At 45.2% G+C, this 14,711-nt stretch overlaps 1 protein-coding gene across 2 annotated transcripts in view; it reads right to left on the reverse strand.

Annotated features, from left to right (window-relative positions):
* The window catches only part of LOC141262758 (aldehyde dehydrogenase, mitochondrial-like), an 86,473-nt gene extending 83,418 nt beyond the window's left edge, over positions 1–3,055 (reverse strand). For both annotated transcript variants that reach the window (XM_073676318.1, XM_073676319.1), the window contains exon 1: positions 2,804–3,055. In XM_073676318.1, the coding sequence (XP_073532419.1) occupies positions 2,804–2,932 (129 nt within the window). In that variant the 5' untranslated portion in view covers positions 2,933–3,055. The remainder of the gene's footprint in view (positions 1–2,803) is intronic.
* Between the last annotated feature and the right edge of the window lie 11,656 nt (positions 3,056–14,711).

A 14,711-nucleotide genomic window follows, 5' to 3' on the forward strand; every position in this document is an offset into this window, starting at 1 on the left:
ATTTTGTTTGCATGGTAGAGAGGTATACAAAGGGAACAATATTCAGCAGATCGTCATCCATTTACCATATTATTTTCTAAATTTACCTGCAGATCCAATTGTTTTACTGTTATCTAATTCGAAAACCTTTCAGAGACATTAATAGAAATAAGCCCCAAAAACGTGGGCACCTTCGGCAAATTTCCAGAAACTATTGCTACAATGTATCTGATCCCATGTTTATTTCCCATATAATATTCCTGCTTCTTCTCAGACCAGAAAGTCTTTAGAAACGAGTAATTTCAATTATGAACTTGAAAAACAAAAAAGGATCTTGGGCTTAGCCTTGAAAGACTGATAACTGCAAGAAATTTGGCAGCGATGTACGATTTCAAACAAATATTTGGCAAATAGGACAAAACTTTAACTCTTAAAAGCAGTAAGGCTTTAGAGTTTACTAGCCCAAAGATGTCTTAGTCTTTACAGCATTAATTGTGGAGTAAAAATTACTAGCTTATTAATTATACTGTAGAAAAAAAAAATATATATATCTCTCACACTTTTTTTTTATTTTAATAGAAACGAGTACTGTCATTTTTAAGAGCCATTTGGATTTGAACCTGAGACTGATCTCTGCTACAATAAATTGCAATTTTTCTGTATTGCAGTGTATATTCCTGTACGCATTATGCCATCAGGTCTCTCTAATGCTGATCTGTAATCCCAAAATAGGAGATAAAACAACCCAAAAACTAATTTGACTTGAATGACCTTTCTATGGTATTCAAAAAAATAAAAAAATCAGACCATGCAGGCAGAACAATACAGATTCGTTAGACACTAGAGTTGACGTCTTTTTCCTCTCGGAAGAGGCTATTTGCATATTTAAATTTCCCAAAAAGCTGTGTATAGCCTATAAATTACCTTATGTGGTGCACGGCACACGCCACAAGGAGAAACATTCCTTCTCAGACCCCATGTCAGAGGCCTCTCACTCTGCACTGATGAGGGGCAGACACGTGTCTGCAAATGGAGTGTCTGGTTTGGTTTCTTACCCCAAGTCATGTGACAAGGCTCATTAAAGGGAATCTGACACCCCCCTGGGATGTTTTTACCTATTAATATGGACATACAGGTAATAGAGTGGTTAAACTAGTCTTACCTGTATGCCCATATCTGCGGTCTTGATGTGAAGAAATCATCTTTTATTTGTGTAGGCTAATGATCACTTCCAGGCTCTGGGGAGTGAGGTGCCTGGAAGAAAACTCAACCTCCAGTCTTTAGTTGCGTACCACCACCCCTGCCATCAGCGCCACAGTGCCCTGTATTGGTGTCTCCGGAATACCGCACCTGTGCCCTGCAATCGCATGATTATACTTGCCTTTTTCGCCCAGCTATGGGCATTGGCTTCATTGTTCCTCTGTACAGGTCAGTCAATTACTTCAGTACCAGTGACTTGCCAACACCTGCGCATAACCAGATAATATGGCAAAGTGTTTATGTCCTGCCTGACTTCATTGGGATCTTGCTGGTTCTCGTATTCAATTAGCCGTCTTGTCAGGACAAATATATTTCTTTGGGTAGAGTCCCATATAATGTTCGGCATGCATCCAATGTGCAGAAGATATACGAGCGATATGCCTGAAAGTCGCAGATGTTCTCAACAGAAATGTATTGCAAATTGCCAAACAGTTGTGACATTGAGAACAAGAAAACAATTTACAATGAAGTTCTAATAATAGACTTAACAACTGTTGCGACCTTCAATAAGAGATTGCAGCTCCACAGAAAATCAGACACTTTGGCTGTGTGCCCACTATGCGTTTTTCAAGCGTTTTTGATGCGGATTTTAAGCAGCGTAAACGCTTGCAAAAACGCTTGGTAATCTGTGCCCCATGATCCCCAATGATAATCTGCATGTTCTGTGCCCATGCTGTGGATTTTTCCGCTGCGGATTTTCCTTGCGGAAAAATCTGCAGCATGTCCATTATTTGTGCGTTTCAGCATGAGGATTTGAGGTTCTAATGCACTTGAAAAACACAAGTCAAATCCACATATAAAAACGCATGTAAAATCTGCAAGCGTATTTGACGGCCAAGACCGTGCAGAAACGCTGCAGAAATTTTCTGCATCGGTGGCACATACCCTTTAGCTTTGTTTTGTTTTGTTTTTAAACATAGCCACCATTTGTATAAAATGCACATTTATTTCTCTTTGTCCTGTATGTCTTTCAATATTCTTTGTATTGAACTAATATTTTCTCTTTTAGCATCCAAGGACTGCAGCAAAACAGTCATCATTGTATAATAAAAATAACTAAATCAAGCCGTGTATGAAAAAAAAACAAAAACACAAAAAAAAAAAAAAAAAAAAAAACCATCTTGTTAGAAACGGTGGGAGCTTACCTTGAAATCACATGATGGTCATAACTTTAACCAAGAGTCCCATTTAGTATCAGTAACCGTTTGATATTTACCTTTCAATCTATTAAAGGGCCTTCCCAGGCTGCTCTAGAGAAATCATTGCAGATTGTGCATTACACACTATCCTGATTAGACACAGTGTCACGATTCCCCTGTGGGAACAGTCATGTGACTACAAGTATTCGATCTGCCTACTGGTTGTCACGTGTCACCTACATTCTCATCTCATCAGGAGCTTCTCCATCCCGATACCGTGTGGGCCGTGATCTGCGCCCAGACTGCACCCGATTACATCGCACACTATGAAGACATCTACCGACATCGGTTTTTACACCGAACTCAACTGAAAGAAACTTGAGCTGACCCCCGATCTTTATGGAACACAATCATGGGGTCATTACCTGGTTATAGTGGACGTCGGGCTTAGGGTTGGGGGCAGGAATGGCAGCAGCAGAAAACCTGCCGACCTGGACCCCCAGAGGCACCTGCGATGCCCTGGAGCAGACTTTCCCCAGCACAGCTCGGAACATGGTGCGGCCGATGTCTCGTACACAGTGTCCGCACACAGCAGCTGCAGTCCGGCCACTCAGCACAGGGAGGAAACTTCAACAAACGCGGAGGACCGCGCAGACCGCGCCCTCCTGTCAATAGAAGCTACCGGCCAATCACCGCTAAGATAAGAGCTAATGGCGACCAATAGGAAGGAGACAGCAGCCCCGCCTCTCTTGAAGCCAATTCACCGCAATAAACGGTCAGTGTCGGAGCCGAGCGAAACGAGCTCAAAATCCACGGAATTTAAAGGGAACCTGTCACAAGAAAAATGTGCTTCATGCACGAAAACTGTCCAAAATACATAACGAAACGCTACCCCAAGCAACCCAACTATTTTGGTTTTTTTTGGACATTAATTTTTCATTCAGAAAAAAATGCATCCAAGAAAGCTGTGTGAACATACCCTTAGGCTTCATTCAGATGAGCATATGATCCTGTGCTGTCTGTGTTACTTACAATCAGATATCACAGGGACTGATGTTATTTAACTCCTTCTCCACCTTGAGATTTTACCTATTTGTTTTTTTTGCTCCTCTTCTTCCCAGAGCCATAACTTTATTTTTCCGTCAATACCGTAATGTGAGGGCTTGTTTTTTGCGGGACAAGTTGTACTTTTGAACGTCATCATTGGTTTTACCATATACTGTACTGGAAAACGGGAAAAAATTCCAAGTGCAGTGAAATTGCAAAAAAAAAACGTGTCATTACGAGTTAACAGCTACCCAACATGTATAGGTTCTTTTTTTATGTAAGTGATGAAAAGAAAATCTAAAATTTGTAAAAATAAATAAATAATGTCTCCATTTTTCGAGATCTGGAGCCAGGTGAGGGCTTATTTTTTGCGCGCCGAGCTGACGTTTTTATTGATACTATTTTGGGGTAGATCCGATGTTTTGATCACCTGTTATTACATTTCATTTCAATGTTGAGGCGACCAAAAAAACCTTAATTCTAGAGTTTTGATTTATTTTTCTCGTTACGTTGTTAACCCATTGAATTAATTTATATTTTGATAGATCAGGCGTTTCTAATTGCAGCGATACCAAATATGTGTATTTTTGATTTTTTTATTTTGAAAAAAATAAATATTTTTATTTTGAATGGGTCAAAAGGGGGTGATTTGAACTTTTATATTTTTTATAAATATTTTTAAAAACATTTTTTAACTACTTTTTACTTGCTTCAATAGTCCGCTTAGGAGACTTGAAGCTGCGATCTTTTGCTTCTACCCTACTATGTGTAGCAAAAATCATCAACTCCTATGATCCCTGGCTTTGGGCCGGCATATATAGGAGATCCACAATGACAAGCATGGGAGTCTTCTGCAGACCCCCGGTTGTTATGCCAACCTATCGATGCACTGCGATCATGTGACAGGTCTTCCGGCGCGATTGTGTTAAATGCCGCTGTCAGACATTGACAGCAACATTTAACATATAAACAGCCGCACATGCAGCTGATCAAATCAGCTGTCATGTTCTGGAAAAGATGATGGCTCAGTCCCGGAAGACAGACAAATGGCATATGAATGGAATACCATAAGGCTATGTGCCCACGATGCAGAAATGAAGTTGAAAATTTCTGCAGCGTTTCTGCATGTTCTTGGCAGTCAAAAACGCTTGCGTATTTTGCATGTGTTTTTGCAGCGTTTTTACATGTGGATTTGACTTGCATTTTTCAAATGCATTGGTACCTCAAATCCGCATGCAGAAACGCACAAATAATGGACATGCTGCGGATTTTTCCGCAAGGAAAATCCGCTGCGGAAAATTCCGCTGCATGGGCACAGAACATGCAGATTTTCATTGGGGATCATGGGGCACGGATTACCAAGCGTTTTGCAAGCATTTACGCTGCGGAAATTCCGCAGCAAAAACTCTTGAAAAACGCATAGTGGGCACACAGCCTAACTCACAACTTTGAAAGATAAGGAAGAGGAACATACTGTGGTTATGTGTGGCATGGCGCAGCAATTTTATTTTACGCAAAGCCAGTACCCTAACCTCACCCACATCTTTACATGCATCCACACAGAAAATAGCTCTCATCGACTCCCTTTAGGCTATGTGCCCACGATGCAGAAATGCTCAGGAATTTTTCCTGAGCGTTTCTGCATCTCCCCTGGCAGAAAAAACACATGCGGATTGTACATGCGGATTGTACATGCGTTTTCCTGCCAGGGACATGCGGAAATGGAGCGTTATTCGCTGACATTTCCGCATGTGGATTGACAAGCGCTTTCCAAGCGATTAGCATCACTTGGAAAGTGCTTGTGACAACTAGGTCACACTATATAAATCCATGCAAACGGCATGGATTTATATAGTGTGACCCGAGAGAATGATTAAAAATAAAAAAATAAATATATACTTACCCTCTGATGGACCCCGGTGTCCTGCTTTACACTCCGTTCTCCCTTGCCGACAGCGGTGGATTGAAAGACCTGCCGACGTCAGCGTCGCGTGACCCGTCACATGACTCTGACGTCAGCGCAGGTCCTTCATTCCATCGCGAAGGGCCGGGAAGCAAGGAGGAGCGCAGCGCGGGCCGCCAGAAGGTAAATATACATTTATTTTTTATTTTATTCTTTTTTTACAGATTTTTTAATGGTACCTGGGTGTGGATGAGACTCTCCTCTCCTCTACACCCGGGTACCATCCGCACATTAGAACGAGACAATTACGCAAGTACAGATGCAGTCTTGCGGAATTGGCGCGTTCTAATGCAAGTCAATGGCGGCGAAAACGCAGCACTTCCGCAAAATAATTGGTAGTGCTGCGTTTTTTTCCGCAATGATAATCCGCAGCAGAAATTTCCGCAGCATGTGCACAGCACATGCAGATTATCATTTGGGAACATTGCTGCCCTTCTACCATGCGTTTTTAATGCGTTTCCGCAGCTGCAAAAACGCTGCAGAAACGCATTATAAACGCATCGTGGGCACACAGCCTTAGTGTTCCCACAGAATACGATACCTCTTTCATGCACCCCCCAGTGGACCCCTCACACAGTTTGATGACCACACAATACATTCCTTCAAAAAACAGCATGATGCCACCAAAGGACCCCATACACACAGTATGATGTACCCATAGCCATCCACGCACAGTGTACAGCTCCACACAGTATTGATGTCCCGGGCCACACAATATGAAACCTCAGCAGCCCCCAGACACAGTATTTTGAACCCCACAGCATAATGTCCCCCCAGCCTTCCCCAAAAAAGTGACACGCCCTCTGATCGTCACGCCCCCCCCCCCCCCCGTGCCACCCACTGTAAATGTCACATTAGAGATTGAAAGCAGCATTTAAGAGGGTAGCAGTGGGCAGAGCTCAGTTCTCCTCACTGCTGTCAGAGGTAAATAATGACTAAATAACATGGCTAGTGTCTATCAGCAATGATACAAATCTCAGTCTTAGAATTAGCAAACTTTGCCCAATTTTCCTTGCAGCAGAGCTCCATATCTGTCAGATTTCGAGGGCGTCTCCTGTGTACAACACCCTCTTTATGTCAACCCATAGATTTCAGTTAGATTAAGGTCTAAGGATTTGGCTGGGCCATTCCAAAACTTTGATCTTCTGGAGAAGCCATTGATTTGTTTATTGAGTTATGATTAGGGTCTTTGTTGTGCTGAAAGGTGAAATTTCTCTTTATCTCCAGCGTTTTAGCAGTGGCCTGAAGGTTTTGTTGCAAACTTGACTGATATTTGGAACAGTTTATAATTCCCTTCTCCTTGACTAAAGCCCCAGTTCCACCTGCTAAAAAAACTCAGCTCCAATGCCAGGGCCGGCGTCAGCGCCCGGGCAAGTGCCGGGGCCCTGAGCAGGCAGGGAGGCCCACTGGCGGTCGCGCACCCCGCTGGGCTATGGGCGGAGGAGAGCGGTGTCAGCGCCCGCCCTTCTCCCCCGCTTGCTCAGGGCCCCAGCAGCCGGATACTTACCTCTCCCCGTGCCTCCCCAGACCCGCCGTCTTCCTGCGCTGCGCTCCCTGTGACGTCTCAGGTCAGAGGGTGCGGTGGTGTCTTTCCACCGCACCCTCCCCTGAGCCGTCACATGCAGCGCAGAGCGGGATGAGGCCGGCGACGCTGGAGCCTGGAATTGAGCAGCGGCAGCAGGTGAGGAGGAGTGAGGTGAGTATTTGATTTTTTTTTTTTTTAATGTATGGAGGCATGGGGCATAATATGGGGGGGTGACATCCTGCATGGGGCATTATAAAGAGAGGGGGGTGACATCCTGCATGGGGTATTATAAAGAGAGGGGGGGTGGTGACATCCTGCATGGGGCATTATAGAGAGAGGGGGTGACAGCCTGCATGGGGCATTATAGAGAGAGGGGGTGACATCCTGCATGGGGCATTATAGAGAGAGGGGATGAAAGCCTGCATGGGGCCTTATAAAGAGGGGGGGTACATCCTGCATGGGGCATTATAAAGAGAGGGGGGGTGACATCCTGCATGGGGCATTATAAAGAGAGGGGGGGTGACATCCTGCATGGGGCATTATAAAGAGAGGGGGGGTGACATCCTGCATGGGGCATTATAAAGAGAGGGGTGGTGACATCCTGCATGGGGCATTATAGAGAGAGGGGGTGACATCCTGCATGGGGCATTATAAAGAGAGGGGGTGACATCCTGCACGGGGCATTATAAAGAGAGGGGGTGACATCCTGCATGAGGCATTATAAAGAGAGGGGGGTGACATCCTGCATGGGGCATTATAAAGAGGGGGGTGACATCCTGCATGGGGCCTTATAAAGAGGGGGAGTACATCCTGCATGGGGCATTATAAAGAGGAGGGGTGACAGCCTGCATGGGGCATTATAAGGGGGGGAACAGCCTGCATGGGGCATTATACGGGGGGGAACAGCCTGCATGAGGCATTATAAAGGGGGGGGGGACAGCCTGCATAGTGAATTATGTGGGGGGAACAGCCTGCATGGAGCATTATAAGGAGGGGGACAGCCTGTATGGGGCATTATGTGGGGGGTAACAGCCTGCATGGAGCATTATATGGGGGCCAATATCCTGTATGGAGCGTTATAAGGGGACCAGTATCCTGTATGGAGCGTTATATGGGGGCCAGTATCCTGTATGGAGCCTTATATGGGGGCCAGTATTCCGTATGGAGCCTTATATGGGGGCCAGTATTCCGTATGGAGCCTTATATGGGGGCCAGTATTCCGTATGGAGCCTTATATGTGTTAGAACTCTCCTGTTAGTTTTTTTCTAGTTTGCTGGTCACATGACCTTTTTTGCCTATTTAATTCGGCTCCGCCCTCCTGGCCTTGCTGGACTTCATTGTAATTTCTACTCTTGAGCTAGCTTGGTGCTCTGTTCCTTTCTCAGTCAGTTTTGCTAGGTCTTCGGACCTCTATGTTCTATGTTGTTTGTTTGTCTTATTTCTGCTACAATTTCTGCTAGGAGGTGTCCATCTTTCTCCCAGTTCCTAGTTCTTGTAGGGATCCCTTCCTCACATCTATAGGTCTTCGTTCAGACTAGCCGAGGACTTTAGCGGGTCTGATCGCAGGATCAGGTTCCCCGTTACATCGTAGGGATCCAGCTTAGTTCTATTGTAGGGACAGATCTCCTGTCTTTCCTTAGTGCTTGTAGCAGATCATAACAGTAAGTCCAGCCTAAAAAAAAAAATTTCTCTAAGGAAAGACCTCCAGTTTCCATCATGGTCTCGGTTCAAGATTTGGCTCAACGCTTGCAGGGACTCTCTCTGGAGGTGGCCGAGCTCCAACAACACGTGAGTAGCTGTTCTGGAGCACATTTTGTGGAGCCAAAGGTACGTCTGCCTGATCTATTTTTTGGTGAACAACAAGATTTTTTTTCTTTTAAAAATGCTTGTTTATTGTATTTTCGTTTAAGACCCAGATCCTCTGGTGATGAATCACAGCGCATAGGGTTCATAATGTCACTTTTGCGCAAAGATCCTCAGGGATGGGCCTTTTCTCTCCAACCTAGTGATCCATGCTTTAGATCAGTGGATAGTTTTTTTTCTGCTTTGGGTTTGTTGTACGATGATCCTGATCGTGTCTCATCTGCTGAGTCTGAATTGAGACATCTGAGGCAGGGATCAGGTAATGTGGAAAAATATTGTTCTCACTTCCGTCGGTGGTCTGCCCAGGTGGGGTGGAACGATTCAGCTTTGAAAAGTTTGTTTCTTGCAGGACTAGGTGAAAGGGTTAAGGATTTGCTGATTGCTTATCCCACACCTGGAAACTTGCAGGAGGCAATGCAATTAGCTATACGGGTGGACAGGAGACTGCGTGCAAGGGTTAATGAGAGTAAATCCTCTGCCATGTCAGCTCCGAGTCTTGAGAGGGTCTGTGCTGACAAAGGAGAGCCGATGGAGATTGGGGCGATGGCACCCTGCTCTCAGGAAAAAGACCGCAGGCTTTCCGGAGGTTTGTGCTTCTATTGCGGAAATTCTGGTCATTTCATTAAGAACTGTGTGCTTCGTATGAACAAAGAAAAAAAAAAAGGTCAGTTACGCCCGTATTGCCTGTTTAAATTCTAAGGGGGTATTTCTTTCTGCTACTACCGCTGCTCAGGAAGAATTAATTGAATTTCGGGTATTTGTGGATTGTGGTTCTACTCTGAATGTGATTGATGGGGGATTCTAGGAAAAACTTAAATTAAAACCTAAACCTTTGTCATCCCCTATTGCTGTGGTTTCTGTCGATGGCTCCCCCTTGAAGAGTGTTACTCACAAGGTCTGTGAATTTCCCCTCACTATTAGTGGTATTCATCAAGAGAATTTGGATTTGGTAGTATTAAATAATTTGCCTTCTCCAGTAATTTTGGGGTTACCCTGGTTAAAATTGCACAATCCTGTACTGGATTGGTCTACCAATGAAATTAAGTCCTGGAGCCCTAAATGTTATGACAAGTGTTGTAACGGACGTATTGCTGCGGTGGAAAAAGGGGAATTACCTGTACCTATTCAGGATTTTTGGAGAGTTTTTTCTGAGGAGGAGTCACTAATTTTGCCTCCCCATAGAGACTATGATTGTACCATTGAATTTGTCCCTGGAGCGACTCTTCCTAAAAGTCGTTTATTTAATCTTACTATTCCTGAGAGAAAGGCTTTGGAGGAATACATACAGACAAGCTTGGCCGCCGGTCACATTAGGCCTTCCAAGTCTCCTGTGGCTGTTGGATTTTTTTTTGTTAAAAAAAAGGACAGCGGTTTACGTCCTTGTCTGGACTTTCGTGAGATTAATAAAATTACTGTACGCAATCCTTACCCACTGCCATTGATTCCTGATTTGTTTAACCAGATAGTGGGGGCCAAGTGGTTCTCTAAAATTGATCTCCGTGGGGCATACAATTTGTTGCGCATGAAGGAGGGTGATGAATGGAAGACTGCTTTTAACACTCCTGTGGGTCATTTTGAGAATCTGGTTATGCCTTTTGGTCTTACCAATGCTCCAGCATTTTTTCAGAATCTTATTAATGACATCCTTAGACCTTTGATCGGCAAAAATGTGGTTGTGTATTTGGATGACATTCTGATTTATTCGCCTGATCTGGAGTCTCATTGGCGGAGCGTACGTGAGGTTTTACAGTTATTAATGGACAATTCACTTTTTGCTAAGCTAGAGAAATGTGAGTTCGCTGTACAGAGAATTAGTTTTTTGGGTTACATTATCTCCAGTGAAGGTTTTGAGATGGACCCGGTTAAAGTTCAAGCTGTGCAGGAATGGCCTAGGCCTACTGGTTTGAAATCGATACAGAGGTTTTTGGGTTTCGCCAATTATTACAGAAAATTCATAAAAAATATTTCTATTATTGTCAAACCGCTGACCGATCTCACCAGTAAAGGTGCTAATGCGGTTCAGTGGACTTCTGAGGCCATTGAAGCTTTTGTGTTTCTAAAGGAGAGGTTCACCTCTGCTCCCATCCTTATGCAGCCTGATGTGACTAAGCCGTTTTTGGTTGAGGTTGATGCTTCTTCTGTGGGGGTCGGTGCGGTGTTGTCTCAGGAAAGCAAGGATGGAGTACATCCCTGTGCCTTTTTTTCAAAAAAATTTTCTGAGACTGAACTTAATTACGATATTGGTAATCGGGAATTGCTGGCTATTAAACTCGCATTTGAACACTGGCGTCATCTCTTGGAAGGTGCTAAATTTCCCATTCTGGTTTTCACTGATCATAAAAATCTGATCTATCTTGATGCTGCCAAGCGCTTGAATGCCTGTCAGGCTAGGTGGGCACTTTTTTTCTCGCGGTTTAATTTTTCCATTACTTACATCCCGGGTACCAAGAATGTTAAAGCGGATGCTTTGTCTCGCAGCTTTTCTCCCATGGTCAGTGCTGAGGAGGAGAGCATTTTACAAGAAGGTGTTGTGATTGCTGCTTTGGACTCCGTTTTGGAGGATGAGATTCTTAAAGCTCAGGAGAATGCCCCATCTAACACTCCCCATGGGAGGTTGTTTGTGCCTAGGACCTTTAGGAGAGATTTGTTTGTTGAGTGTCATGAGTCTCGGTTGGCAGGTCATCCAGGAATTTCTGAGACCAAGAGACTTGTGGGTCGCAGTTTTTGGTGGCCTGGATGGCAGAAGGAAGTCATTAAGTGGGTGCGTCGATGTACAGTGTGTGCTAGATCTAAGTCTTCGCATGCTCCTGCTGCGGGGTTGCTTTGCCCTCTGGAGGTTCCTAGTGCACCTTGGACACATCTGGCTATGGACTTTATTACTGACCTTCCCCCCTCTGAAGGTTTCATGGTCATCTGGGTGGTCGTGGACCGTTTTAGCAAGATGTGTCACTTGGTTCCCTTCATCAAACTGCCCTGCGCTAAGACACTCGCTAAGGCCTTTGTCAAGGAAATTGTCAGACTACATGGCGTTCCTACTGACATAGTTTCTGATAGGGGACCTCAGTTCGTGGCTCGTTTTTGGCATGCCTTTTGTGACAGGTTGGGAGTTCATTTGTCGTTTTCATCCGGATATCATCCTGAGTCTAATGGCCAGACAGAAAGAAAGAACCAGGATGTTGAGCAGCTCTTGCGTTGCTTTGTGGCAGACAATCAAGAGGGGTGGTCTGAGTTTCTGCCACTTGCTGAATTTGCTCTTAACAACCATACATCCTCTTCTGCTGGGTGTTCGCCTGTTTTTTGTTGTTCTGGGAGACATCCGTCTTTTGGGTCATTCTCCAAATTGGTATGGGCTGTGCCTGAGGAGGAGAGTTTTTACGGTGATTTGGAGAGAGTTTGGACGGATGTGCGTGATAATCTTCAGGAGGCTAACAAAAAATCTAAGAGGTACTTTGATAGGAAACGGCAAGAGGTTTCGTTTGCTATTGGTGACATGGTTTGGTTGTCCTCTAAGAATCTGCGATTGAGGATTCCTTCTAAAAAATTGGGTCCCAAGTTTGTAGGGCCCTTTAAGGTGCTTCAGATAGTTAACCAATCTGCTGTTAGGTTGGAGGTTCCTACCTCCTGGAAGATTAATCCGGTGTTTCATGTTTCTCTGTTGAAAAGAGCTGATGTGTCGGTTGGTGACGCCTCTGCCACTGTTCCTCCGGTGGTGGAGGACGGGGAATATGAAATTTCCCGCATCCTAAATTCTAGACTGTATAGAGGGAGTTTGCAGTATCTCGTCGCTTGGAAGGGTTTCGGACCCGAGGATAACTCATGGGTGAGGGCAGATGATGTTTCCGCTTCCAGACTTGTCAGAGCGTTTCACAGGAGGTTTCCTCATAAGCCCGGGCCTAGGGGATCCGGAGGATCCTCTTAGAAGAGTGGGTACTGTTAGAACTCTCCTGTTAGGTTTTTTCTAGTTTGCTGGTCTCATGACCTTTTTTGCCTTTTTAATCCGGCTCCGCCCTCCTGGTCTTGCTGGACTTCATTGTAATTTCTACTCTTGAGCTAGCTTGGTGCTCTGTTCCTTTCTCAGTCAGTTTTGCTAGGTCTTCGGACCTCTATGTTCTATGTTTGTCTTATTTCTGCTACAATTTCTGCTAAGAGGTGTCCATCTTTCTCCCAGTCCCTAGTTCTTGTAGGGATCCCTTCCTCACATCTATAGGTCTTCGTTCAGACTAGCCGAGGACTTTAGCGGGTCTGATCGCAGGATCAGGTTCCCCATTACATCGTAGGGATCCAGCTTAGTTCTATTGTAGGGACAGATCTCCTGTCTTTCCTTAGTGCTTGTAGCAGATCATAACAATATGGGGGCCAGTACTCCATATGGGGCCTTATATGGGGGCCAGTATTCCGTATGGGGCCTTATATGGGAGCCAGTATTCTGTGTGGAGCGATTCGCTGGTTTCTGAGCTATTGTGGAATTTACAATAGATATCGCTCATGTAATGTAAGAAGTGAAATCTTTGCATTGTAATATATATATATATATATATATATATATATATATTTCTCTGCGGTATCTGTGCATCATGAATCGTGGTATGTATTAAAGGGGCCCACTGAGACTCTTTCGCCCGGGGCCCAGAAAAACCTGGAGCCGGCCCTGTCCAATGCATAAAGTTGTATGGTATTCTTTTGGTTATGCGCCATGTTGGCTTTTCCCCAAACACACCTTTTGAAATTATGGCCATAAAGTTCAATCTTGGTCTCATCAGACACAAGACAGGGACAGTCAGAGATGATTATAAACAGTTTATGTATATATAAAACAGGTATTTTGAACAAGGGGATAACAACAAGGGTATTAAACGGTAATTTGAAATATTAGCAAAATACGAAGTCTCTGAAAGTAATGTGATGCACCCAGTCAGGGGAGTCACCACGTCAGTTCTTTATCTCTGTATATGGCTCTAGCGGGGGTCACCGGTTATTCCCGCTAGGCCGCAAGTCTTTTCCGGACAAAATCAATTAAAGCAAGTTTAGCTTCTTCCGCCCCAACTGTTCCCCTCCCAACCCGAGTACCTAAACCCAACTGGCCCCGGTACCGTGAGTGAACAGAAGAAGTGACGGCCGTGTTCACGTATGCAGCTCTTCTGCTTTCACTGGCGTGACTTTCCTGGCTCAGCAGTCTCTCAACTCCTCTCTTCCTGGCCGTTGGAGGCAGTCTCTCAAGCAGGGGATAGGGGGGTCCAGACCTCGTCTGTCGGCGGGCGATGTCTGGTTCCGCGAACTCACTCAGCACCGCAAGCAGGTTCCGACTCTCCTCAGTAGGTACAGCACTCGGGTCACATCTGTGAGGGATCCGGAGCTCATCCACCGGCGCCCGGCTGTGGCACCTCGCAGGCCTCCGGCTTAGGCCTGTCACGCGGGGATTCTCGGCATGCAGGGAGCACGTCTGCTCCTCTCTGCTGCTTGGCGCCAAAAACTCCTCAGGCTTGGCGCGCTGGCCTCTTATCTCCAGGAACGCCTTCCTGGAAGTCACCTGACCGGGTCCAGTGTCTAAATCTGCTCTCCCTTCAACTTCTCTTGTATATCTTGGTTCCGCTTGACTGTGTCTGGCCAGCAGATGGCAGTCTCTCTCCATCTTTGAAGCATCATGTAAGAGTTCTCTTAAAGGCTCTCTCGCCTCTACTACATTCCTCCCTCCGTTTTGTTCGCCAGTCCTCGGGCGAGTGGATTTCTTGCAGGATTGACGTCTCTTTCTAGGCAATGCAAGCTCAGACAGAAGTTGGGCACACTCCTGCGTTTTCTGTTAGATCTGAGACCAGATAAACTCTTCTTGAGCATACCAGTTAGGAGGAATTCCGGCATTAGCTCGCTCAGTTCTGCGTGGCTCCTCCTGCGGAGGTGACTCCGGGATATCCGATGAATCAACCTCTGGGGATTGCAA

The sequence above is a fragment of the Phyllobates terribilis genome, unplaced genomic scaffold (genome assembly GCF_046119375.1).
Source record: "Phyllobates terribilis strain yellow unplaced genomic scaffold, ASM4611937v1 Scaffold_1__5_contigs__length_1240528914, whole genome shotgun sequence".
Lineage (NCBI taxonomy): Eukaryota > Metazoa > Chordata > Amphibia > Anura > Dendrobatidae > Phyllobates > Phyllobates terribilis.